Raw genomic sequence first — 27954 nt, 5'->3', positions numbered from 1 at the left:
AGCATCCGCATCACGTGGGAACTTGTTAGGGAGGCAAAGTCTCAGGCCACCTGGGAACCATCACATTTGAAGGTTAACTCTGGGGGTGAGGCCTAGCGTCTGTTTGCACAAGCCCTCCAGATGGGTCTGCGCTTGCTCACCTGCGAGGGCTGCTGAATGAAGCTAAAGACTCATTCGCACCTGTGAGCCAAGGAAGGCTTTTGCTCCCTCGATAAGGATGGAGCCAGGAGAAGCCTGATACTGGTCTGTGTTCCATCGTCAACAAGGGTATAGATAACATTTCATAAGTGCACTCTGAATAGTCACATCTGCAAATTCATGTCTAAGAAATCTCTGGAGTGCGGTTTCGTCCCTTTTCCTATTACCACTGGCATATCTCATAAAAAAGCCTGCCAGAAAACTAATTTACCCCTTATAGGTCCATTTTTTAAACTCAATTTTTCCTGTGTTAAGTGGAATAAAGTACCAAATGTTAACCTTTTCCTTATAATTCAGGAGCCTCACTATGAACTAGCTTACAGCCTTGGGCCACCAGCAGTGGGTGGCCGTGTTTAGATATTTGCACAAAAACAGCCCCAGTTTCCCTACCACTGTGAGTCCTTGTGCTTGCTTTCTAGAATTTTCTCTCTGTTCCTACCTTCAGCAGTTACATGTTGCTTCTTCAGTGTGGGCTCCTGGAATAGCTCCAGCCTCCCTTCTAATCTGGGTTGAGAAGACAGATAACCCTGCTGGTTCAAACTGTGTGTAGACCAAAAGTAGGCAGGCCTGAGGGAGCCTCCTACAGACCAAATCCCGAGCCTGGCCTTCCAGTCCCCTCTCGTTCCCCAACCACAGCCCTTCAGTGTGCCTCAACTTGCCCAGCCAGAGGGGACGGCTTCTGGGGTGCCTGGGAATAAGGGTCACATCCAGGGGCAGGCAGGGAAGTCAGGTTACCTGGTCCTGGAGTTTCTGGAACATCAATGGGTGTGGTTCTTCCAGTATCTTCTCATTGAGCCGGGACTGCCCCTCGACATTGACTTGGGATGAGGCCTTACTGGACAGGAAGGTCATGTAGATCTCTTTTGCCTTTTCCTGCATCTGGAGGAGACACAGGGAGCCTGTTACCTGGGAGCCCAGCCCTTCCCGCCTGAGCCCAGTTCTCTACTCCAGCCAGACTCAGAAGCAGCTCCGCCGCCCCTGGGGGCTCTGGCTGCCGCCCCGGGGCTACGCTCTGTGCTGGGAGGGCTCGTGATGGGCCTAGCCCCTACTCCCACCCCTGCCACATGTCTGTAGCCACATTTCCTGTCATGAAATTGCGACACTATCCATTTAGAAATGAAGAGAGAAAGAATCCCGGCCCAGAGTGAATGACAGTCTGCACCATTCAGGACCATCCTGTGAAGCCTCCAAACGAAGGACTCGAGGGAATATTTTTCAGTCATAAAAAGGAGCAAAGCATGGACACACGCTACAACATGGTGGAACCTTGCAAACGTTGTGCTGAGGAAAGAAGCCAGGCCCCAAAGGCCAAACACTGCACGGTTCCATTCACGTGAAATATCCAAAAGAGGCAGATCCACAGAGACAGAAGGCTGAGTGGTGGCCCAGAGCTGGGGGAAGGGGGCAAGGGGGAGCGACTGCAAATGGGTAAGGGGTTTCTCTGCAGGACGGTAAAAGATTTCTGGAACTAGGGGCGCCTGGGTGGCTCAGTTGGTTAAGCGACTGCCTTCGGCTCAGGTCATGATCCTGGAGTCCCGGGATCGAGTCCCGCATCGGGCTCCCTGCTCAACAGGGAGTCTGTTTCTCCCTCTGACCTCCCCCACTCTCATGTGCTCTCTCTCTCTCTCATTCCCTCTCTCTCAGATAAATAAATAAAATCTTAAAAAAAAAAAAGATTTCTGGAACTGGATAGTGTGAACGTACATAATGCTGCTGAACTGTATACTTTAAAATGATTAAAACAGTAAAAATGAGAGCCCTAAAAAATGGTTAAGTGGTAAGATTTATGCTATGAGTGTTTTACCACAATTTAAAAAATCAAGTTTCGGGGCGCCTGGGTGGCTCAGTCGTTAAGCGTCTGCCTTCGGCTCAGGTCGTGATCCCAGGGTCCTGGGATCGAGCCCCGCATCGGGCTCCCTGCTCGGTGGGAAGCCTGCTTCTCCCTCTGTCTGCCACTCCCCCTGCTTGTGTTCTCTCTCTCGCTGTGTATCTCTCTCTGTCAAATAAATAAACAAAATCTTTAAAAAAAAAAAAAATAATAAATTAAAAAAATAAATAAATAAAAAATCAAGTTTGGGGCGCCTGCGTGGTGCAGTCGGTTAAGCGTCCGACTCCTGATTTTAGCTCAGGTCATGATCTCGGGGTCGCGAGATGGAGTCCCACGTTGGGCTCCATCCTGGGTGTGGAGGCTTCTTGAGATTCTCTCTCTCCCTCTCCCTCTGCCCCTTCCCCCTCTAAAAAAATAAAATAAAAGTTAAAAATGAAAATAAAAAAGATAAAAAACCAAGTTAAACCATGCACACATATCCCAACCGGTCATCAAGCACCTACTATGCCTGAGACACATGCTAGGGGTTTTACAGCTATGATCCCATTTCCTTAATCCCCTGATCATCCAGCAAAGGACCATTTCCTGTTGACTCCACTTCCCTGATGAGGACTCAGAGGAGAGGCGATGTGGCTTATTCAAGGAGCCTGCAGGGAGACTGAGGGCTGTTTGGCTCCAAAGCCTTGCATCCCCCCACCCTCCCGGCCCCAGTCCACGCCTGTGAGCTACATCACCCCCTCTAGGGGTCCAGTCAGTCCACATTCCAGGACAGGGATTTTTTTGGTACCGGGATATGAGCCTAAGCAAAGGGGAGAAGGCTCGCTGCCCACCCGGAGTCCCAAGTGCCGACCTGCTGGAAAGCATCAGTCCTAAGTAGATACAGGCCCTTAAAATGCTTCTAAGCACAGTTGGAAAAGATACGCCCACGTACATTCAGGTTGCAGCGAAAACCTAGAGCAAAAACACTTAGGGTAAGTGCTCTCTGTCTTAAAAAGAGCATGCCTCCTTGCTGGGGCTGCACAAGGCAGCCTGGTCCTCCAAGGCATCCCCTGAGGGTTCTATTTTCTCCTAGAGAAAGGAGGCACCTCGCTGGTGGCCAAGATGGGGGTCGGTTCTCTGAACATTATAGCCTCATCTAGTACCTCACCCCACAGAGCAAGTCGGGAGACCAATGCTTCTGATCTGCAGCCACGGAGCCATGATGTGGGGGGTGGGGGGAGCTGGGGGGCTTCATGGGGCCCAGAGAAGAGCCATTGTCTCCAGAGAGCCCACCTGGGACCCTGAACAGGCTTGCAGAGCTCGGCTCAGGACAGCCCAGGCTCTGGAAACATTTGGCCTTCTAGAAACCACCAGAAGGCTTCAATACTTGGTGCTTGAAAGGAGGGGAGTTTAACTTATTTTGGTTCCAAGGACTAGTTGACAAAAGATGCCATGAGGCCAAGGCTTGACCATCCTACCCCCCTCCCCAGAAAGAAAGTCTTGACAGTACATACAGGAAGACTACCCGGGTGGGAGATCAACGCCCCAGGCCATGGTGTCATTTCTGGATCAACTATTGCCGTGGACCATTAACTGATGTCCAACTCAACAACACAGGAACATCTTAGGCTAAATATGGCTACTCCAAGGGACAAGTCTGGAGGCCATTGCAGAGATCCAGGCAGGGCAGCACTTCGGAGTTTCTTGCTTTCCAAAGACCTACCGCTCCATGAAGTCACGAGCCCCACTTCCACCACCCCTTCTGTCCGTGAGGAACAATTTTGGAAAACCACTTCCTGTTTTAACAATACTTCATGAAAATACAATTCCAACTAGTCTGATCAGCAAACTCCGTGCAGAGCTCTGGAAATAGAAATCACTTGGGTCTCTCCTCCCCCTTGAACATTCACACACACGTTTTCCAGATGAATCCAGGATATCTTGGGTGGTTCTGCAAAGGAGAAGTGTACCGAGTAGCCTGAAGCTTGGAGGTGGGGGCGGGAGGGGCCTGGAGGAGAGGAAGCAGGTTGGGGGGCGGGGGGTGAAGGTATGCTGGCCTCTGGGAGGCTCAGCCCCACCCTGAGGTCCCCAGCCACCCCTCCTGAGTCTGTCTGGGAAGAGTGTGGGGTCCCCGAGGCACCCAGTCCAGGGCCGACCTGGTGCATGGCTGCCCCCACCCCTGGCTGAACACACACAGGGCAATGGCTTCAGCCACAGAGCTCATCTGGGCTGGGATAGGAAGCGTGACTGAAAAGGGAAACCCTTAGACTGCAGACCACAAGCCAGTCACGGGAAGGCCTGGTGCCCATGCCGAGAACTCTTAACAAAAAAGAAGAACCGGGTCTCTCGAGTTATTTTGGTAGATTTTCCATCGCTCTGTTAACCCTCTTCTAGCCCTGCCGGGACGGGGACAGAACGGGCACCACCAGACTGGTGGAGCTGCCTGGGTCTACGGTTCTGGGTGTGAGCTCGAAGGATGGCCAGCTTCTCTTCCCCAGCCCGGCCAGCCTCCGCCAGGACACCTGCTCTGTGGAGAGCCAAACAGGCCCAGCATCTGACCCTGCCTGTCCAGAAGGTGCTAGAAAAGGATCCCCCAGGGCCCATGTGATGACTCCTGGCATCAACCTGAGGACCGCCTGTGGGAGTGTGTGCACCCAGATGAGCTTCTCCCAGACACCCCGTGAGTCTGGGGCCTTCACTCCAGCCTGGTAATGCGTCAGTCATAACAACGCCCAGGCAGAAGTCAGCGCTCAAGCACTGCACCCTCAGCACGTGCGTGTGGAAGGGAAGCAATTCGTTTAGTATCAGCCCGAGACACAGCAATCTACCCAGAAGAACAACAAAAGCATCAGAATCCCAAAGCTCCCTGCTCTTTCTTCTCTCCCTCATCCATTAAGGGGCTGAAACCTTTTCCACTGGGAAAATAAAACCTCCTTCCACTCCACGTGCCCTTATCGCTAATGACCTCCCCACTCCTGACTTCTTCCTGAAACATCTCAAAGGAAAAGCGTGCACTTTGCATCTCCATCGTCCCTGTGCCCCCCTCCTCGGCCCGCTCAGCCTGGCTTCCGCCCACCTGCTGCCCACCTCCCAGCAGCCCACCGACATGCGCCGGTGCCTCAGGCCCTCAGACCTTCTCCTGGTCTGCTCTCTGGCCCCTGGCTGCCCTCTCAGGATCCTCCAACACCTTCCTGTTTCTATCTGTCTCCTTTGTAGGTTCCCGTCTCTCTGTTCCCCCATAAATTCTGGGATTCCCAGACTTCTGCCCTAGCGAGGATGCTTTCCTAACCAGTGCTCTCCCAAGATTTCAGCCCAACCCTCTTCCCCAAGCTACTGACCATGGAGCCAACTGATTTCTAGAAATGTGGGCTTGGATGTCCCACAGACACCTCCAACTTAACACCAAAAAGCAAAGTGGCCCCTCCTGGCCAGTGGGTCCTGCCATCTCTACTTCAGGAAGCTGAGAGCCACGGTCCCCAACACCTGTCTCACCCCACACTGCACCTGTCACCGAGATCTGTTCACTCAGTTCACTCTGCCTCCTTCACATGCCTGCACAGTCAGTCCTTGTCCACTCCCAGCACTCGGCCGGAGATAGACCGCAGGAGAGGACACACGAGAAAAGTTAAGGATTGAGCCACTACCTTTATTCATATCAGCTTCAGAAAAAGAAGGAGGTAAAGAAAATAGCAAGTAGACGATGCGAGAATATTTCTGAGAACTGGCTCAGGAAATGGAAAGCAGTTGGAGGGACAGCGGATGACTCTGCAGGGAGTGTGACAACAAACGTGCACCTGCACGGGTGGGGAGGGGGGTGCCAACAAGGAGCATCCGAAAATGGCAGGAACTCAGGGGGCATCAGGTGGCCCAGACAGAAGGGACGAGGAGGGCAGCAGAAAGAAGCCATTAGACCCCCAGAGCCCCGATACCCCCAACCCTGAGCAGTTATCCCCCATCCCTTCTCCATGAGAGACTAGAGTTTTTCCACTAGAGAAACTGACTCAGGGAAGCTGCAGAACAGAGGCACGAGGAGGGGAAGGATGAGACACCAAACGGTGAAGCGGAACTCTACTTTGGACCCCCAGCAAAATCCTCCCAGCGCCGCGCACTGGACGTACGTGTGGTTTATGAGCATATCGGGCTTGTGGCCACCAGGAAGAGACTACAGGGCCCCAGGCTAGAGAAAACAAAAGCAAAAAGGAATTCCACAGACGGATGTGGAAGTCAAGTTGAAATCTCCAAAAGAGAAGTGGGAACCAAAAGCCAAAGAGATGAAAAAAATGGGAGGGAAAAGAGGTAAAAGTGAAGGTCTCGCTCTGTCCAGGGGAGGAGGGCCGTCACTGGGAAAGAGGCCAGAGAAAATGGAAGGAAAGGAGTTATCAGAAGTCACGACAATCGTAACAACCTAACATTGCCCAGAACTACACATTTCCAGATTAAAAGGCTCCACAAAACGCCTACATGGTGGATGAACCCCAACCCCCCAAAGCCTCTGACTATATAGTTGTAGAATATTTGTGATGAAAAGAAGAACATATGCTATTCCAGAGGGAAAAGAGCAAAAGACACAAAACAGTTTACATATAAAATACTAATTCTTAACAAAAATGGAAGACAGTGGGACAGGTGTGTTCCAAGGTCTAAAGGAGTGTCGACCTAGAATTCATTTCTGTTCCATCACAGTATCAGTGAAGTGGGAGAGTAGGGGAAAAAATAACATTTTCACTCAACAAGATCTTTAAATGTCCACCTGCCATGTCCCCTTCCGCAGGAAGCTGCTGCTGGCCGTGTCGCCCCAGGATGAGGGAGCGACTCGGGACAGAGGAGGTCCCAGGTCCTGGAAGCAGGTGAGGGGCTGAGGAACGCCCATGGTGGCAAAGGAAGGCCTGGGGACGCCCCCGTGGGAGCTGTGGTCAGAGGGCCCCCAGGGGATGGTCCCCAGGTGAACCCCAGCTGCAGAGGCGAACCGAGAGGCCTGAGCCCACGCGACACCGTGTCGAGAGGCATTTTAGAGGGCTGCCGGAGGTTATAAAAATAAGAAAAACACAAGATGGTCCAAGAAGAAAAAACATGGAAGCATCCCCTTTGGCTCAGCAGCAAACAGGAAAGAGACTTCATCGTGAAAATACAGTAGACAGGGATGTGAGTAAGTGAAAGCTTGGTTATAGCAAGAGGAAGCTGGTAGATAACATCTAGAAGTGATGAGTTAGCTCGGAAGGAACAGGGGCGCAGGGCCAGCCAGTGCTGGGTCTAAACCACGCCGGGAGCAGCTGAGCTCCGCTCGGGCCAGCCTGGACCCAGCCAAACCCATGCTGAAAGGCCCAGCAAGAACCAGAGGGGGAGTGAAATCTGGAGGGTGCTGCGGGGTGAAAGGCACCAGCCCATCTTACTCCAGAAGGAGCGTGGGTCACTTGGGGATTTTTGAATATATATATATATTTTTTAATAAAGAAGATGGTGTTGTAGCCTTTTAGGAAAACCTTTACTTTGGTACTTTTTTTTTTTTTTAAGATTTTATTTATTTAAGAGAGAGTGAGAGCGAGAGAGAGAGAGCACACGAGTTGGTTGGGGGAGGGGCAGAGGGCGAGGGAGAAGCAGCTAAGCAAGAAGCCTGATGGGGGGTTCCCTGCCAGGACCCTGGGATCATGACCTGAGTTGAAGGCAGACGCTTAACTGACTGAGCCACCCAGGCGCCCCTGCTTTAGTACTTTAAAATTTTTTTTTTTTTATTTTTATTTCTTTGACAGAGAGAGAGAGACAGCGAGAGAGGGAACACAAGCAGGGGGAGTGCGAGAGGGAGAAGCAGGCCTCCCGCGGAGCGGGGAGCCCGATGCGGGGCTCGATCCCAGGACCCTGGGATCATGACCTGAGCCGAAGGCAGACGCTTAACGACTGAGCCACCCAGGTGCCCCTGCTTTAGTACTTTAAATAAGAACCTCAAACACTCTAAATCCTGGATCAGGTTGTAGTGTTAAATAATATGTAATTGAAATCATAAATACCATAGATCCCTTCCCCTATAACCCTGTTAACTCTAAAACACTATAAAAAGGCAAGGTACCATTATATTTAAATACCAGTACCAGTCCCTCTCGGAGCTATGATTATTAGAAAACTGCACTGCGGAGCGCCTGGGTGGCTTAGTTGGTTAAACGTCTCTTGATTTCAGCTGGGGTCATGATCTCAGGGTTGTGAGATTGAGCCTCACGTCGGGTTCCCCATTCAGCTCAGAGTCTGCTTGAGACTCTCTCTCTCTCTCTCTGCCCCTCCCCCCCACACTCGCACATTCTCCCTCTCTCTCTCTCAGATAAATAAATAAATCTAAAAAAAGAAAGAAAGAAAGAAAGAAACCTGCACTGCCCCACCCCTCCCCCTCCCCTACTCCTGGCTTGGTTTTTACAAATCTGCACAAACTGCCATGTCCATCTCCACTCTGTCACAGAGTGAACAAGCCCAGTATGCACATGCTGCTGAATGAATGAATGAGTGAATGAGTTCAGGGATACCCAACACCTCGTTGGAGCTTTTCCTGAGGTTTTATCACTCATAAACACTGCTCAGTTTTAGAAAACAGATCCATCTCTTGTGTGAATTCATGAATTCATGGGGGAGAGGCACTTTTCAGAAAAATTTCAAGCCATAAAGAAATTGGGAAGGGAGAGAAGTGCTTTGAAAGTTGTCTGCTGAGTATGAACACCCTGAAAGGTACAACCACCCTAGGTTCCCCAAGGAGGGCGGGGGTACGGGGCATCACCCTCCCAACTTCCTAAAGCCCAGCATCTCTGCCGCGCACGCAGAGTGTCAAGACCTTCCCGTTCCCTTGGCGAAGCACGGGCCAGGGAAGAGAGCGGGGCACAGTGCAGGTCCACTGTTGGAGCTTCTGAGAAAACATGTCTGTCCCTAGGGCCATCACTGCAGCAGGAGGGGAGGGCGCTAGGACCCCGCCCCGCGTGAGTCCTCAGGCGCCAGCTGACCTGAGTGGGGAGAGCAGGAAGTAAACAGCACCAGGCTGCTCTAGGCACTTGGATACAGTGGGGAGAAGACAGACAAGGATCTCAGACCCACGGAGCCTGCGTGATAGCGGGAAGACAAGACAGTACAGAAAGGAAATAAAGAAATCCTACACACAAGAGGCCAGAGAAGTTGTAAGTGCTCTGGAGAGATCCAGCTGGGTAATCCTAGGGAAAGAATGAAAAAACAAGCCAGCACAGAGCCTATTTAAAATAATGGAGGGACGCCTGGGTGGCTCAGTCAGTTAGGCGTCCAACTCTTGGTCATAATCTCAGGGTCGTGGGATGGAGAGCCCCATGTCGGGCTCCACGCTCAGCATGGAGTCTGCTTGAGATTCTCTCTCCCTCTGCCCCTCCCACTCGTGCTCTCTCTCTCTCTCTCTAAAATAAATAAATCTTTAACAATAAATAAAAAATAAAGCAATGGAGGCAACGTAAGATTCATACGGATCCCACCAATGCCTCCGTTCACTGTAGAGATACACCCTCGACAGACTCCCTGCTGGACCAGACAGGGCGAGTCTTATTGTGAAACTCGGTTGGGCTCACTTCTCCCCCTGCCTCCGTCCCCCTCCACTTTTTAAAATTAGTGCTTTGGAACTTACTCCTGGTTTTACTTCCCCTGTAGCCAGACCCGCTGGAGAATACACAGGCCCCGCAGTCAGAGACCTGGGTCTGCGCTCTGGCCCCGTCCGCACCAGGTCGGGCAGCATGGGCAAGCTGCTGTGTGCCCTCCCAAACCACAGCCCACACATCTGGAAGGATGGGGACAGTCATGAGGCTCAGGGTGATAACCCAGATGAGGTCTGGGCGCCACGGGCCTCACGGATGCTTGCTTGCTTCCCAGCACTGTCGGCTGGCTCGTGAGGCACTCACTGCATGTTCTAGGCTTCAGGACACGAACCTTCAAGGGGTCAGATGCTGGGTGTCGGGATGGGGGTGCAGCGAGGGGCTGCCAGAATCTGGAAGCTCTGCCTGTAGGATGCGGATGGGCCAGGGCAACCCAACTCCGTGGCCTTCCAGTGTTCACCTGGACTCCCAGGCTCTCCAGGTGTGAGCTCCCCTCCCTCCCAGCCTCAAGCCCAGAAGAACTGGCCTGCCCCTCATGCACTACTCTCCCACCACCTGGCCTTCCTTCGGCTCTTCTCTCCAGGCTGTCCTCCCCACAAGCTACCCCCACCCCCAAACTCCACTTCAGGTGTCAGCTTCCCCACCGACCCCCACCTAGGCTCCCACGGAACCCACACTTCCCATTTCTCTGCTTAGCACACTTGCAAAGGCTTGTTTAACAAGCTGCTTTCCTTCTCCATGCCTGTTCCCTAAAGAAGCTCATCTGTCTTTGTCCCTGTGTGTCCCCCACACACTTTACAGGGCCTGGCCCTAAGCAGGCCCTCCACAGAGATCTGGTGGACTCAATTGAATCTAAGGATGCACGAGCATGATGCAGGGAGAGCGTCCAGGAGACCTCGGAATGTTGATCCAAGTCCCAGCTCAGCTGTGGGGGGGCCTCAGCTTCCCGATTAGTACAATGTGGTGGCAGAGTGGTGGAGGGAGGGCCGGCTGACCTGTAGGCCCCTCTCACCCCCAACACATAAAGAATATGGCAGAAGAATGGACATCTGTTTGCCTGCTGGGCTCTCGCCTAGGGTTTTAGCCTGAGGCTGGACAAATCAAATTGCACAGTCCAGCATTTATGGACAGTGGCCCCTGGGCCCTGTCTTGGGTGCTGGGGCCAAAGGAAAACAATGAGCACTCCTGTCTCCAGGGTGGCATCCCAGCTTTCCAGGGCAGGCAGACTCACCTGCTCACTTTTCCCCAGAGGCCATTCACCGCCTAGTAGGCTCAGACAAAGTCATCCAGGGAAGAGAAGAAGCCCAAAGGAAGCAAATGCCAAGGGTCCTGCTTGGGAAGGCTTTCTTTTTTTTTTTTTTTAAAGATTTTATTTATTTATTTGAGAGAGCGAGAATGAGAGAGAGAGAGAGCATATGAGAGGGAGGAGGGTCAGAGGGAGAAGCAGACTCCCTGCTGAGCAGGAAGCCCGATGCGGGACTCGATCCCGGGACTCCAGGATCATGACCTGAGCCGAAGGCAGTCGCTTAACCAACTGAGCCACCCAGGCGCCCTGGGAAGGCTTTCTAGGCTGACCTAGGAAATTCAAGCTAAAGGGAACCTATCTTAGCATCCACCCTCAACCTCACAGAGAGGAAGGTGGTAGAAGGAAGGCCCCGCTGCTCCATCTTGGGGGAGGTGTGTCTGAGTCAGGAAAAGGCTCTGAACACACCAATGACGAACATTCTCCAAGCTGTTGTCTACAAACACGTGCGTAACGGCTGCTGGCTTCATGGAATCCAGGTTTTGGAGACAGAGGCTCAAAAGCTGGCAGCCCACGAGCTGCTTCTGCCCATGGATATGTTTTGTTTGACAGGCAAGGTTTTACATTTTTTTACAAATTAGTTCCAACATTTATTCCTAAGAATCCAAACGTCCAACTTCTCTGGAAAACCAGGCAGCGCTGGGCTGAAGATGGAAGAAGGTGCCTTAGGAAGAAAGGCCCGCCCCTTAGGGTTCTGGGGGCAAGGGTGGGCAAGCGAAGACCTGGGTGGGCAGAACTCAAAGCACGGAAAGCCCAGACAGCCACAGGCCCCAAAGTCAGCTAAAGAATCAGCCACAGCTCCTAGGGGCGGGGCCAGCTACCCACAATGGCCCCAGTCCCCACCACTCCCTATAGCCTCACACCAAAAGCTTCATGGATTCATGTTTACTCACCGGCCCCTGTAGGCATTTAGCTGGTAGCCTCTTAGATATACACAGGCATAGGCCTCACAATCATACCCAATCCATAGGCCTTCTTCCCCATAATCTCCTCCACCTCCCCTCGCACCCAGCCTTCAAGGACAGAAAATCTGCTGACATCAGAATTAAAGGTTACCTCCTGCAAAGAGCACACATCTACCCAGGAGAACAGTCAGAAACTTTCTATGCGGGACGCCTGCCAACTACAGGATGTTTTGTAAAGATACATTGAATAATTGACAATCTATCTGATTCGAGTTGTGCTTTTATCGCCACACATCTGTTTATCATTTTACTACATCCGTACAAAATGCCGACATGTCAAACTCTGGGGAAGCATCCTCATAACTTATTCATGAAGAAAAAAATCGTGCGCAATGATAAACTCGAAATGACAGAAATCGTTATTTTTACTTTAACTATTTGTCCATTTAAACAGCTCCATTTAAAAATTAACACACTTTGGGGTGCCTGGGTGGCTCAGTCAGTGAAGCGGCTGCCTTCAGCTCAGGTCATGATCCCGGGGTCCTGGGATCAAATCCTGCAACGGGCTCCCTGCTCAGCAGGGGGTCTGCTTGTCCCTCTGTCCCTCCCCCCAGCTCGTGCACGCTCTCTCTCCCCCTCTCTCAAAAATAAATAAAATATTTTTTAAAAAATTAACACACTTTTAAAATTATTAATATTTGATCAACACAAGATACCTAATTTGAAGCTTCAGTCTTTCCCCAAATCCAATATGGCTCAGATTTCTTTAGGCAATTTCAAAGTCTATTGGAAAGGCAGCTGTAACTTTATAATGAGAGGGAAAAAAAATTATCAAGAACGTGATCACAGACTGGAAGACATACCTGCTTCTTATCCTGTGTTTTCTTAAAGTCTTCACATGCTAGCCAAAATAAAACATTTTCTTCACTGAATTCCTTTTTTAAAAATTCCTATGGATAAAAAGAAGAAAAAACATCAAGCAGTATTCCACTTTAAGGTAAGAAAGAAACAAATAATGCATTTTCCTTCAAGGGCTGGTTTGGCAAAATGCAACTAATGAGTATGGTTCAGTCACCCTTCGAAAACTCCATCCTGAAAAACAAAGCGTATGTTTAATGTTAAAGCTAGAATTTCATATGCATTTGAACTTAATGACTTGGACATCATCAGGAAGAGTAAAAATGAAGCAGGAATCTCCTCACAAGTCTAAGATGACAATAAATTACCAAAGAGTAAATTTAAGTGGGAGATATATTAGTTCCTTCCAGACAGTGTTTAAACAAAGTACATTCCTCTAAAATCAGGCCCATTTTTTTTTAAACAAAAGAAAAAAAACATATTAAGCATGTCTAAAAATGTCACGATGAAAACTATTTTAAGTTGGAGGTGTGTTTTCTTTTGTCAGCTGTTTGGGGGTTAGCAGCACAGCCCGCCATCCCGCTGTGTGCAGAATGGGGCCCTTCCCGAGATCTAGATGGTGCTCCCAGTGGCCTGGTGTCCAGGAATGTTAGTAGCCCAGCCGGCCACCCCCTCCCTCGGCGCTGCAACAGCGACCAACAGCATCAGGGCTTATGCTGACCTGAGCCAAGACTTAAAGACAGAAGGCAGTGGGACTCAGGCAGATACGGGGCATTCTCGAAATTCACATGTGGTTCTTCTGACACCTGGGGTTTCTGCTAGCCAAAACAGTTCTTTCTAGGCAGCGCCGACACGCCCCATCCATCAGCCCTCCTCTTGGAGTTCAACTTCACTTCTCCAGCTGTTGTCCACCTCTCTCACCCGGTTAATAATGAGTCCCGAGAATCCCCGACACACAAGAGAACCAACTTTCACATCAGAGAGACCCAGACCACCCCCTCCCAGCTGTCACAGAGCTAGAAATTCTTTGTGGACTCTGCCAATGAGCAAAGTGCCTCTTTTCCCATCACCGCCTCCCCCTCCCATCCAACTATATAAAAACCAGAAACAGTCGGTGCGTGCCCCTCAGCTCTGGTCCAAGGCTATCCGCGAGAGCGTCTCCACCTTGGCCATGGCAAGTGAGAAGTCCTTATTCTCAGGTTGGGACACACACAGTGAAACCAGCCTGTGTTTCCCCCACAGATGTCTACACTTCTTCATGTGCTGCATCGATCCCAGTCAACAATGAAAAAGGCAAACCCTAAATCTTTTCACGCCTTCTGGGTCTTCAAGCAGATTCTCCAGAGACGCTGCCCATTTGGCTGTGCTCTTGGGGTTCTGCTGGCTACTGCTCGAACTCCCGTCGCTGCCGTGGATGTCTGCAAAGCAAAGTTCAGATTGTGTATGTGGTCCAAAGATACTTCCATGTAAAAATATCTGCAAATAATGGTCATTGTCATCACCACTGTGGCTAATACAGGTTATGTGGCAGAATCTATTCCAGGCACTTAACACAGGGAACTCGTTCTAGTCCCGATGATAACCTTAGGAAGGAGGCACTGCCATTTCCTCCATCTTACAGCTGAGGGAAACTGAGGCTCAGAGCAATGACAAGAGGGCCGTGTCCTTGCCCACCACTCTCCATCCATCCTCCCCCCACCCAGGGTCCTCTGGCCAACCCTCAGGCAGCCCTCGAGTCTCACTCAGACCATCCTCCCCGGGACCCTGACACAATGGCAGCTGCTTCCCCATTACACTTTGTGCACAGTCTTGTAATTACTGTGCTGTCTCGTGAGGGGATTTGCACGACTGACGCACTAGTCTGAAAGCTTCTGCGTATCCTTCTGTTGTATCGGCAATATGTAGCTCATTGCTTGGCACATAAATAAAAGTTTGCACCAGGGTTGGGCCAAGGGTGGGAAAAGGGAGACACTGACTACAGGTGCAAGGTTTCAGGGGGTTGCTAAAAAACTCAGGCATCAAGATAAATGGTATTTTCATGCAAATTTTGAAAAATCAAAATATGCAAAGAATTCCATAACGTGGGGCACCTGGGTGGCTCAGTTGGTGAAATGTCTGCCTTCGGCTCAGGTCATGATTTTGGGGTCCTGGGATTGAGCCCCATGTTGGGCTCCCTGCTCAGTGGGGAGCCTGCTTCTCCCTCTCTCTCTGCCTCTCACCCCGCTTGTGCTCTCTCTCGCTCCGTCAAATAAATAAAATCTTAAAAAAAAAAAAGAATTCCATAACAAACAAAATACCAAAATTGTAAATAAAGACAGGATCGGTATTACTTTTTCCTTTGCCTCCAATATGGCTCAGCATCACACCATTACTGTGTGTGTAGATTGAATGAATGACTCTTTGTATCTGCACATCTGCTGCCTTCTCTTCTTCAAGACACCTGAAAAGTCTCTTGACTAAAGGAAAGGGGACAGGGGACCTCCAACTAACACACTCTGACTACTTGCCCGCGAGGAAGTGACAACACAACACGCCTCATTCTACAGAATTCGGCCCCTTCCTGGAGTCAAGGGAAAAAACCATGGAACGTCACTTCGGGTGGGCCCAGGTTCCAAACCCAGTTTAGCCAATTCAAACTGGGTGGTAAGGGGCAAAATTCTGCGTGCAAGATAAAGCTAATCCTCCTATCTGGCTGGTTATCCAAAAGACTAAAAGGGGAAGCACATCAGGCATCTAGAGGCTCACAATGGACTCAACAAATGTTAGTTCCTCTCTCCTCTTGCCTAAAATAATGATTTATCAAGTGAACTCTTTTCATAGCTAATACTTTTTCTCCATTGCCTTTTTTCATTTAAAGGTAGAAACCTGTTTCTATAAAGCAAAGTTTGAATGTAGGAGAAAATACGCTTTTAACTAAAAAATCAGCAAAGAAAACCATTTGAAAAGGATAAATGAAAAAAGTCCTATGAATATTAATTGCTGCAAACAGCTAGGATGCCATACAGGTTAAAATGTTTTTGGAAGAAAGTTGTATCTGAATACATTGGCCTTAACAGGAACTCAGCTTGCATGACCTTTCATGTTCTATTGGGGGTCCAACGCACGTGTTAATTTCTCAAGCAGCTGGGACCCTGTCTCCCAGCATCTGGGAGAACTACCTGGATTTTAGACATTCGCTGGCTGACTGGGGCTAAAAAGCAGAAGCCAGAAGCCCCGTGAGGGGTTGGGGACTGTGTTTCAATACGCACCAGTGATAGAGCACATAAGAGAATGACCCAGGACAAATCTATTCCTTCCATTGAGAAGCAAACTCACTCAAACACAACACAAATGGACCTGATGCTTCTCTAGAGTGCATCTTCAGTCTGTGGATATTACATTAGTTCCCTGCTCTCTTTGCAAATGCTAGAACGGCAAGCCTCTGAACACTGAGTTTCTTCCCGACAAAGTACAAATCGAATCAAGAGATCACCATTATAAGAAAGTTCTGCGAGAGGGTTCATTCTGCCAAGCATTTCACCAATTTACTCTCCTGTTCGTGAATACAGCTTGACAATTTGCTGCCCTCCCTCAGCAGATCTTCTCTGACGTAAATACACGCGGAGACACAAGTGGGCCGCTCCGGGGAACAGTCTTAGGCAGCCACAAATTTCTCCTGCTGTCACGCACCACCTACTTTGCCCATAAGTTTTCAACCTTGGTCTGAAAGGGTTCCAAAGCTCCTGACATTCTTCTCAATAATAAACCAGACCACATTTGGGTTTTTGCTGCTACGCTCTCTTGCAAATAAATACACTTGGTGGATTCCCATTTAACCAAAATGGGAGATAAGATACCTGGCCCCACCATTTGATAGTTGTCACCTCCCCCAACCCTTAATTTGTACTCCAATCATTTTGCATATTAGATTTCTGTGCCAGCTTTCACTTGATCAAAGACTCTAATAACTCAATAAAACTAGTCTGGTACTGTCCCCTTATTTTATAGACTGGGAAATAAAGGTTTGGAGGATAAAATAAGGGTTCAGAGGGTAAATGACCTACCAAGGTGACCCAACTAAAGAACTACTCGATGGAACCAGTATTGGGACTTCAATGTGAAGGTGACTGTCCCTCCCAGGGCCACCTCCACAAAACCCCAGGGGCTCCTCCAGAACACAGGACTTGGCAAATAAATGGCCCTTCCTCTCAGTTCTCAGCTGGGCTACCATCTCCCTGCCATCAAGAGTAATGAAATACATTGACCCCCACACTGTTACTGAAGGGCACAGAATTTCTAGGGCTGGCTCAGGAAGTCCACCAAGATGCAGCTACTCTCCATAGCCATAGCCACTGTGGTGTCTGGCTTTGGTGCCCTTGATAAAGACAAATTCCTTCTTGCCTTTTTGCCCACTTTCTGCCCCCACCATCCTTACCGTGGTTATCTTCTTCCCACACTCTGATGTGTGTTTTTGCTTTTCCCAGAAGTATTGGTTTGAATTTTTCCAAGACTTCCTGATTGCCTTTCAATTTTGATAAAAGCTTTTGGCTATGCCCTTTTTTCCTTAATCCTTCTTGATTGTTATCAATATAGATAGATAGCTCTAAATAGAAGCACATTTGCAAACTCCAATCATTTAATGGTGTATCTCTCTTTTTTTTTTAAAGATTTTATTTATTTTTGACACAGAGAGAGTGTACAAGCAGGGGAAGCAGCAGAGGGAGAGGGAGAAGCAGGTTCCCGCTGAGCAGAGAGCCCCATGTGGGGCTCCATCCCAGGACCCCAGGATCATGACCTGAGCCGAAGGCAGATGCTTAACCGTCTGAGCCACCCAGGCGCCCCTAATGGTGTATCTCTTTTCCAAGTCATGCTCCTGACCTCCAGTGAGACTGAGCAGAGGCTCCCCCATCTGGCACTGCCCTAGAGATCACCCCTCAAGTCAGGTCATTTCTATTACTCAGGGTCCCCCCACTCAGGAGACTTTCACTACTTCTCAATGCATGTAAGTAAAGGCTTCCTAAGACAAGTTTACCTTAAATGTTACAATCAGTCCAGCAATTATAAGAAAAAGGAATAACTTTTCTCTATAGTATGCAGGTTTACTTCTGAACTTAAGAATAAAGCAAAACCAAGAGTTCCCAGCTTCCCAACTCCTGGCAGCTGGGGCCATAAAGGTATAATATTCTTTGTTTTTTCATTGATAAAAGTTGCCATTTTAGACGGATTACAACACAAGAAGGTAAGCTCGGAATGCACAGGAGGAAAACGAAGTCAAACGTAATTTTCTAGCAGCTTTAAGATCACTCGAGCTAGTAAGCAACTATCAGTGACACCATTTGTTTCAATTTTGTCCAGCTCTGTTTATCTTGTCTTGTTTAGTTTACCTATAAAATATTTTTACAATGAAAAAAATTTTTTAACCTTCTGAGGTCTTTAAAGCATTTTAGATCAGATTTTTGTAGGCACAATACTTATTTTTCAATACATTTATATTCAGATTAATCTATCATTAGCTAATAACAACAGCAAACACTTAGACATTGCTTACAGTGTGCTGGGGACAGCTTCAAGCTTTTTCTGTGGCTTAAATCATTCATACCTCACAATGACCCTGTGCTTAATATTATCCCCACTTCAGATGACGAAGCACAGATGCAAGGGTCACCCAGCTAGGAAAGGGGGGGACCGTGCTCCAAGCACAGCTCCAGAGCCCACTCTCTTTATCATGAGGCTCTCCTGCCATTTTTGTTTTTGATAACTGCTGATCTTCACACTCACAAAGGCCAGAACACAACGGCCTTGAAGAGAAAGACAAAAACTGCACCGTGGGAAAAGACTGAGAAAACCAAGAGGGAATTCAGCGCAGACAAAAACCCACACCAGACCGGGCCAGAATCATCTAGCATGCAAACACAATGTACATACGTTTTCCATTTACATTTATGCTGTTCTGTGTGGTTTCTGACTTCAGCAAAAGCCATTATTTCAAAGATACAGATGGCTGAGGCTGGTTGCTTGCAGCATATTTCGTAATGCATTATTTATAGATGCTATGATGTCATATCTACCAGAGACTTTCTCCAGACATTAATTCCTTGGAAATCCATACTCAAAAGGCATCTGTAACACTCATCGCAAATGAAGGCTTACAGCATGGATTCCTGCTATTAGTCTCCAGGAAGGTCTGGATAATGATCCTGCATAGACAATTTTTCCAAGTCAAATAATGTCCTAGTAAAATCTCAATACCCAACTTCCTCAAAGCAGGGTCAGTGTACATTATCAAAGAGTCTATCCTAAGTACCCCCAAGACTTAGAGCATTATTAAAGAAAACAAACCAAACATTCAAGCCCAGGAAGAGGCCGAAATGTTCACTCGAAATTCTGAAGTGGTTTGATGCAACACATACACACTCACACACACATACACACACACACACACACACACACACACACACCATACTCCCATAAATATTCAAGGAAAAGTGCACACCCCGAGAACCTTATTTAAAACCTCACATCAGGGGCACCTGGATGGCTCAGTCAGTTAAGCGTCCGACTCTTGGTTTCAGCTCAGGTCATGACCTCAGGGTCGTGAGATCGAGCCCTGTGTGGGGCGCCACACTCGGCACAGAATCTGCTTGAGATTCTTTCCCTCTCCCTCCCCCTCTGCCCCTCCCCTCCCTCTCTCTCTCCCAAATAAATAAATAAAACCTTTAAAACCTCATATCAACTATACCACATCAAACATATTACATTTTTTTAAAAAGTCATCCAAAAAAAAAAAAAAAGTCATCCAAACTTAGAAGCAGAGAATCAGTTTGTTACAACTGGTGATCTATGTAAGGTTCCGGAGAAAGTGGGTCATGGAAACGCTCTATCTAAATATTACTTAAGTGCTTATCGGCTCCAGTACCTGACTTCTGAGAATAACTACCCTTCAAGGATGCAATTCCCTTGGTGGGGAGTTTTGCGTGAAGTGCAATTAGCAGAATATAATAATAAAAATGAAAAAGTTTTAAAATGATCATAATAATAGCAAGCATCAAAGACCAGAGAAGGCGAGCAGGCTACAGGGGGCTGGCTGGACCCAGAAAAGGCATCATGGCGTTTTTTTTTTCCCAAGAAGCCAGAGACCTCAGAGAAAGCCAAGGGCTCGGGCGGGGCCTCCCAAGAGCACCTGTGTCCCTGTGTCTCCACTCCACTCTCCCCCCAGCCCCTGCCCTGCACCGCTGTCAGCCGGGCAGTGGGCAAGCTGAGGACATCTGCCCAAGGGGGGTGGGGGCCAGTCCTTACGTTCCATGCTCTGGGGTCCACCTGAGGAGTCTCACGAAGCCCAGGAACCCACTGCCTTCTCAGAGACGCTTCGTGGGAGACAGGCCGGGGGCTGCGGGGCTCCTGAGCACCCTTGGGTCTGGAGGAAAAACAAGACTCCACATCCTCTTTTGAGTGGACTAAACAACAGATGGCCACTGGCTTCCAGTTTCTACCAGAGGGAAGGAAATCAGAACGCCAGACTGTTATTTGTAGCCTCCCTAGAATCTCTACTTTCTAGGCAAAGGCCCAGAAAAAAATAAAATTACCCAGGAGCTCTACCCTGGGGGTGAAAATGAAGACCCTGTCCTGATTTCCTTCACTTCCCAGAGGCCTGTGCTACCCCCACCCCCCACCCCCAGGGCCTGACACTCGTGAACAGATGTGCCCTCAACCCCGCCCCCGGGGCCCCTACGGCCGGGCGGGCAAGTGACCTTCTCCCTCCAGCATCAGAGGGACTGTGCATTTCTCGGGGAGGAGCTGTGCCTTCCCCGCAGTCCGCCATGTCTGGCACTCATGTTCACGTTTACATTGATGGATGTTTTCTGATAGATTGGGGGCGAGACAGCGAGCAGGACCGCTGTCAAAACAGCTGCCTGACTGAGCGCTTGCTATGGATCTCGGCTCCACCTCACAGCGACCCGCCCAGGTCGGGCTCATCGGGGGCCCATTTTACAGAGGAGGAAACTGAGGCATGGTGAGGTTACATAACGTGCTCCGAGGAGCAAGCAAAGAAGGGGACGAGGTGGGACTCAGCCCCAAGCCCTCTGGCTGCAAAGCCTGGGAAGGGAAGGGCGGTGACAGACACAAGAAGTGAAAGGCGGGGCCCTTTTTCTCACAGAACTTAAAATTAATTGAGAAGATGAGACCAGGAGTTCCCACGTGGCTATCTGCCCACAATCCCTCAGGCTGGCATGAAGTTTTGCACTGGGTCACGAAGAAATGAAAATAAGGATAAGGAAATAGTTACCACTTAAGCTGTCTTGATACCCTCAAGGTGGCCTTGGGTTGCTTTTAGGAAAGAGATCATTATATTTATTTACACGGTACAAAATTCAAGAGACACGGTGGGAGCACAGGGGAGAGCAGGGCTTCCTGTCAGCTCTGCCCGTCAGCCACCCAGTGCCTCTCCCTGGACACAATAACCTCTAGAAAATTCTGGTGGATCAGGACATTTCCTTACATGAGATTCTGTCTTTACTCTCTGCGGTGTTCAAATGCCCTTTCATTCATGGAATGATAAAGACGGCTGATGATGGCGTTGTTTTTAATGTCCTGACTGGAGAAAGGAAGAAAGGGGGGGAAAGGAAGAAGGGGCGGGAGGAGAGGAAAGAGAAAAGTTGTCAGCTCCATATTCATATATATATATATATGAATAAAAAATATATATATATATATATGTATTTTTTTTAACTCTAAATATATCTTAACAAGATGACTAAATGGATACTGTGTGAACTCATGCAGGTAGCTCTGGGCTTGGGTCAGAGATTTGAGTTCTCCGGTCTGTCCCTTCTGAAATGGGTGGTTCCGGACAAGTCCCTGCCCCTTCGTGGCCTCTACAGCTGTCCAGGGAGAGACAAAACAGGCTGCATTTCGGGGGCAGAGAGGGAGGGAGGCAGGAGGCTGGGGAGAGCGGCCCTGCTGGGGCAGAGGGAGACCTAGCTGTGGGAGAAGACAGGACAGAGGACACCCTCGGAAGCAAAGGGGCAGAAGTGGGAATGCGCAGCCCCCCACAGGCAGAGTGAGAGCCGGGGGGCTGGGCCTGGGAGAGAAGGCAGGCCCGAGGAGGGGTCCCTGAGCGCCGCACAGAGGGGACAGCACAGCTGACCCGCAGACCCTTGGCAAGGCCCTGGAGGGATGGGAACTTGCTTAGAAGGGAAATGAGTCCCCGGAAGTCTGCAAGGGTCTGTTCCCCCCGCAGGGGACGCCTCCTGACAGCTCTTATCAGGGAGCTGCTGCTGTCGCCTCCGGGGCCCCCTCTGCCCCCACCGCCCCTCTCGGGCTGCAGCAGAGGAGAGCTATCTGGGGGAAGCAGAAGACAACCAGCAAGAGGAAATTTAGTACAATTTAAACAGCAACTTTCTGAGCCCGGAGCCCTGGGCCGAGGGGATTACTCAAGCGCACGGAGGATGCACCACAGTCCACCCAGGAAGCCCCAGGAAATGGCCCACCAGGCACCTGCCAGGTTCGCCAAATTTCTAACAGTGCAGGAAGGAGATGTCAATCACATACAAAGTCAATGAAGGCAAATAGAGCTCTAGTAGCACCTGACACCCACCCGTCTAGAGGGTGCTCTTGGTGGCATTCAGAGCTGACACCACAGACTCAGTCGGCTCGTGGGCTGACCACGCTGGTCTTAAAACAACACCCCTCAGCCCAGCCCGGCCTCTCTGTCCCTGAGCTGCTCTCTCTGAAACCACAGGACGGCCGTGATGTTCCGCAGAGAAAGTTTCCCCAGAGGCCAAGACTGCCCCGCTGCTGGGTTGTTAAAACAAAGACATTAAGTTGCTATGTTGACTGTCATCTTTAAATAAAAACTTAAGCCCAGCAATAAATCCGAAACTGGTCCCAAGGGTTTAATGGGATAATGTACAACAGACCCCCAGGGGAGGGCCAAGGCCTGCCTGGCAGGGTGGGCATTCCCTCCACGGGTCGCCCCTCAGTCTGCTTGCAGCGGGAAGGTTGTGGCTTTGGCTTTGCTTTCCAGGTGAGCGGCATCACGATTACCATCAACAGTGTGAGCCGTTGTGGGGGGCGAGGAGGTGGGCAGACAGACTTCAGTGGCATAAGAATCAACCTGGGAACTTATTGAAAATGCAGCTTACTCTCCCTCCCACCTCGGGTCCCCAAGACTGAATCAGTGGGTCCAGATGTGGCCTGGAAAGCTGCATTTTATCCACCCCCTTCACACCCTCAGTGGGTTCATGAACACACTTTGAGAAATCTCCAAAAGGAAAAACAAGGGAATTGCACTTTGAACCTTGGAATTAGGGGTTAGGAACTCCAAACTCTGAGCTTGAAGACATGGTCTCCAATAAGGTTTTGCTGAAAAGCAAGAAAAGTCTAGACAGTAGAAGGTTCTGGGAGGCAGGACTGCAGCTGGGTCCATATCAGGAGTCTGCAGGGCTGGATCCAGCACTGGTGGGGCTGGAAGCTTATATAATTTGGAGAGCCAGTTTAGGAAAAATAATTCAGAGTTACCAAATAAAAATGTAGTACAGGGTCCCATGGATCACTTGGCTAGCTTCCCAGTACCTCTGCCTCGGGGCCCACATTCCCTTTCTCACTTGACTCCTTTTCTCACTGCTGGATGGTGATGCCCAAACGGCAGAGCCTCATTTGCCCTTTCCCATCAGTGGGGTACACTTTAAACCTAAAAATCCAATGGCGTTTGGGCTCTTGGAGGCCAGGCACCCAATACCAATCCATGATGCTTAGCTACTAATCTTTCTATCTGTCACCTAATCCCACGTCGTAAGGCTGAAAAGTGGCTGCCCCAAAAGAGGTACACTCCACGAGTGTCCCCAAATTGCCCCAGTCTTTCTGGGGTACAACCCTCACCCATATAACACCCCCCAAACCAGGGATGCTCCAAAACGATGCAAAACAATGAATAACCAGGCAGAGATGTTCAGAGCAGCTCTGTTTATAATACGAAAGGGGGAAACCAACCATTATTACTCATTTATTACATGCCAGGCATTGCACTAGGGACTTCGTATGTTCTGGTGTGTCTAATCCCAGGACTCTATGAAACCCACTTTATAGATGGGAAAACAGACACAGAGGTGTGTTAGTAAACCAGCTCTCCTAGAAAAAAAAAAAAAGCTTGATCTTTAGCATTTGCCCATTTCCATGGTAAAAATATCCACCAACAGCCAATTTCAAGCTATCTGTGATTTAGCACCCAGTTCTCAAATTTCCCGATAATTTAGCAATTGGCTCAGAGGTGAGGAACTTGCCCAAGGTCACTGAATGATAGAGTCAGGGTGGGAACCAGGAGTTGAACTTGAGTCCAGGCTCTGACTACAGCTCCACAGGCCTGTGAAGAGCCACCAAGAGGGAATGGCTAAAAGGAACATCTGAAGCAATCCTTTGACCCACAGACAACACAGCAAGATATACAAAGCCCACTGACACAAATATAAGCTCTTTACAATGACCCTATGAAGTCCTACTTTATTAGGGGTGTCCTGAGTATTAACACAATGATTTGCATCAGCTGATGGATGGGAAACCAGCTCCCTTTAAGGGCTCACAGAGGGATAGCTGTTTTATTCCCATTTTGCAGATCCTCATTTGCACAGACTCGAAGTTTTCACAGCGGTGGAGGTGGGATTTGGTCCCAGCCGGTCTGGTCCCAGTCCATCCTCTTAACTGCAATGTCCCTCATAAAATATGATATTCAGGGAAAACAGGACACGGACCAACATGTCCAGACTCCTAGCACTAGGAAGAAGTGAGTCTGCGAGTGGAAGGCAGCAGAAAGCCTCTGAATTCCACAGTCAGGCCAACGTGGGTTTCAAAGATTCTCCATCACTCCCTAAGTGTGACTTGGGGCGGGTTACCTAACAGCTCCCCGCTTCAGTTCCCTCTTCTGGAAAGTAGCCTTAACAGTACCTATCTCACAGGCTTGCCCCTAAGGGTGGAGAGAGAACACAGAACTGGGTGAACAGAGACCTGGGCCCACATTAAGAGCTCAAAGGAGCATAGCCATAATTGTGAACGAAAAGGGTAAGGTGGTTGGCATCAAAGGCATGGTCTCATCTTCACCGTGGATTCTTTGTCCCATCAAATTGCTCCAAATTGTGGCTCAGCCTGGTCCATTGTGACAGCCAAGCCGAGTCCACGGTAAGGTCAGCGCTCCCCTGGCGCGAACCACAGATGTGCCTTCTCCACCCTGGTGTTCACCCTCCTCGGCGGCCCCACATTTCGGCCCCGCAGCGCAGAACTGAAGGCGCCGGGCGGCCCGGGCCCCGCTGCCAGTCCGATCCCGGGGGTCCAGCCCTGCCTGCTCCGGGCGCCGCGCGGGCATCATTCGCACCAACATCCCGCAGCGGAGAGAGGCAGAGAACTGCAGAAGGGAAGGAGCCCGCGCGACTTTCTGCTTTCGGATCTAGAGCCCGTACTCCCTCCAAAGTTTGGGGGTGTATGGGATCTCCTTTCTTCTCCCAGACCATCACTAAAAAGAAAACTCCTGTTGTTCCCCCTTTTCTCCAAACTTCCTCCCGCAGCGCCGCTCGGGGCTCTGCGCTCCCGCCGCGGCTGCGACCGCAGGGACGCCGGACGGAGCGAGGAGAAGTGGCGCGGTCCGCGGGGACCCTGGCCTGGTGGCATCGCCAAGCCGCGCCCGAGCACAGGAGGGAGGGAAGGATGCCCGGGACCCTGGGCGGGCAGCGTCGGCCGAGGCGGCTCCTCCCGGCGCCCCGATCCCCAGCCCGCGGGGCCGGGAGCCGCTTACCTGACGGCGGCCGCTTCCTGCTGAGCCGGCTCACGGCGCGGTTAAACATCGCCGCGGTGGCCCGGGGAGGAAGGAGGAGCAGCCGGGCGGCGCGGCAGCTGAGCCGGAGGACGGAGAGGAGGAGGAGGCCGAGGAGGAGGAGGAGCCCGCTCAGCACCGCCCCGGCGCGCCCGCCCCCGCCCCGCCGCCCTCCCCACCGCCAGGCGCCGCGTGGCGCGCTCCGTGCGCCCTGCCCGCCCGCGCCGGCTGGGGCCCAGCAGTGCAGCCTCGGGGGCCCGGGTGGCCCAGGGCGGCCCGGGTGACCGAACGCCGAGGCCCGGCCCCGCGCTCGGGATGGAGTGCACTGGCCTGGAGGGAGCCCGCGCCGCCCGTGGCTTAGGAACCCTGCCCGGGCACCGTGCGCCCCGGAGGTCCCCCGCCGCCCCCACGGAGCTCGCCAAAGCAGCCGCCCCGGGCCCCGCCCCGCCCCGCCCGCCTCGAGCCTCGGCGTCCATCCCGGTCTCCCGCCCTCTTCCTGCAGCCGCGAGAAACGGGCACGGCGCCGCGGGCGCACCGCGCTCCGTGGCTCCGTGCGCCTTCGCGAGGCGGCAGGCCGGGGTCCCCTCCCGCTACACGGACGCGGAAGCCGAGGCCTCGAGGTTCTGCAAAACCCGGACGCGGCCCACGGCCTTCGCGTCCTCGCCCCCGGGATCCAGGATCCCCGCGGGCCCGGACCTGCCCGCCCCTCCACGAAAGCCGGTGGGGCATGGCCAGGGTGCGGGCCGCGGGGAGCGAGCCGAGCTGCGCTGCGCGGGCGCCGGGGGAACTTGGATGCCTTCTCCCCGTGGCCTGGAGGCTCCAGGGGCCTGCCTCGGTGGAATTCCGCAGGAACCCTTAGGGTTCCAGCGCCGAGAGATGCCTCTGCCCCGCACAGCGACTTGTTGGGGACACTTCTCTAACTTTGGGGACACGTGGTGCAGCTTCCGGCAGGGCCTTTAGCTCAACTCTCGGAGTCACTCAGGTCCACACTGCGCTCCGGCTTGATTTCTCCTCTCCCGCCACCAGTCACCTGCTCAGCGCGGCGCGCCCCCACCCCCATCTATTGTCTCATTTCTGTGCAAAACAGCCCCCAAGGGGGTGTCATTAGCCTCATTTTCTTGAGCGTACGGTTTGCGAAGAATTGTCTTTCTGGAGAGTCTTATTTTTCTCCTTGTGTATCTGGCTTTGTCTCCAAATTGGTCTTTTATTTTTAGCTGTGCTAATTGCTATTTTTCTAAACCGCTCCCCAGTCGTCGGGCCCTGCCACCCATCCTTTTGCAGTGTTTTCTCTAGCTGGCACTTTCTTTTATATCTTCTATTCTGAGCGGCCCGTTCTGCTCATTTTTTCTCCCTCCTTCTACCCACCCGCTCCGTCCCAATTCCACCCCATCGCTGGCCTTCTGTGGTTGCTTCTTGTTTCTGGCCCTACCCTTGCCCTCTCAAAGCCACTTTTCCCCCGAGTATTTCTGAGCACCCACTCTCCCCTCCTGCCAGGAGAGCTTTTTCTGGCTCCTGAAGATAGTGAAGATTACGGGGGTTTTGAGCTTCCCTGGAGGATGTTCACTACGGGGACCAGGAACAAACTTAGAACCCAGCAGAAAAGCTCAATTTAAAAAACGCCTCCTCCTGTCCTTGGCCTACTCTGGGGGTGGGCTCCCCACCTGCTTCCACACCCTTTTTTTTTTTTTTAAGATTTTATTTATTTATTTGACAGAGAGACACAGCGCGAGAGGGAACACAAGCAGGAGGAGTGGGAGAGGGAGAAGCAGGCTTCCCGCTGAGCAGGGAGCCCGATGCGGGGCTCGATGCGGGGCTCGATGCGGGGCTCGATGCGGGGCTCGATGCGGGGCTCGATCCCAGGACCCTGGGATCATGACCTGAGCCGAAGGCAGACGCTTAACGACTGAGCCACCCGGGTGCCCCTGCTTCCACACCCTTTGTAACATGCTGCAACCACAGGCAGCAGCTTCCCCCGATGTAAGAGCAGGGCTTTGAAACTCAGGCAGAGTCCTGGATCCAAATGAGGTTGCTGCATTCTCGAAGCAATGCCGAGGGTATCTGTGCCGCGGATCTCCCCAGAAAACCGTCCTAGAGACCAAATTACAGGTAAAATGACAGGTAATCCTAACACAGGAAACAAGGAGACTGGCACAGTGGGTAAGTATCAGGCATAGCTAAATATGCCAGTTGCCAGGTCCAGCCCCACAAGTGTCCTGAAATGCCCTGGGGTGGCCTAAGACATACCCGTGAGTGCCTCCTGAGCTAAGAAGGCGGCTAGGCCTTTCTGAAATAGGAGGAAAATAGCCCAGCTTCAAACCACTTTCACGGTCCTCTTAGCATATCAGATGGTGAGTTCAAAAATAAAGACCATGGTCAAGGTTTAATGTACACAGTTTAGAATTTCTGCTTCGGAACATTAAGAGACTGTCTGGGTGAAGTTGTTTTAAATATCTGTTCTAAGTGTCTAAAGATCCAAAAGTCAGTTTTCAACAGGCACTGTAGAAAAGACCAAATATACAAGTATAGAG

At 50.9% G+C, this 27954-nt stretch overlaps 1 protein-coding gene across 2 annotated transcripts in view; it reads right to left on the bottom strand.

Moving 5' to 3' along the window:
• The window catches only part of RGS10 (regulator of G protein signaling 10), a 38354-nt gene extending 12800 nt beyond the window's left edge, over nt 1-25554 (bottom strand). Inside the window, exons 1-4 of one of the 2 annotated variants that reach the window (XM_036123828.2) lie at nt 25409-25554; nt 13951-14069; nt 12657-12743; nt 934-1077 (exon numbers count right to left, since the gene is read on the bottom strand). In XM_036123828.2, the coding sequence (XP_035979721.1) occupies nt 934-1077; nt 12657-12743; nt 13951-14069; nt 25409-25457 (399 nt within the window). In that variant the 5' untranslated portion in view covers nt 25458-25554. Of the gene's footprint in view, nt 1-933; nt 1078-12656; nt 12744-13950; nt 14070-19926; nt 20086-25408 lie in introns of those variants that run through there. The other variant, XM_036123829.2, reaches the window with a different exon arrangement.
• Nucleotides 25555-27954: the final 2400 nt, after the last annotated feature.

Source organism: Halichoerus grypus, chromosome 7 (assembly GCF_964656455.1).
Source record: "Halichoerus grypus chromosome 7, mHalGry1.hap1.1, whole genome shotgun sequence".
Taxonomy (NCBI): Eukaryota; Metazoa; Chordata; class Mammalia; order Carnivora; family Phocidae; genus Halichoerus; species Halichoerus grypus.
Note: the sequence above shows the minus strand (reverse complement) of the source record. Positions and strands in the feature narration are given on the sequence as shown.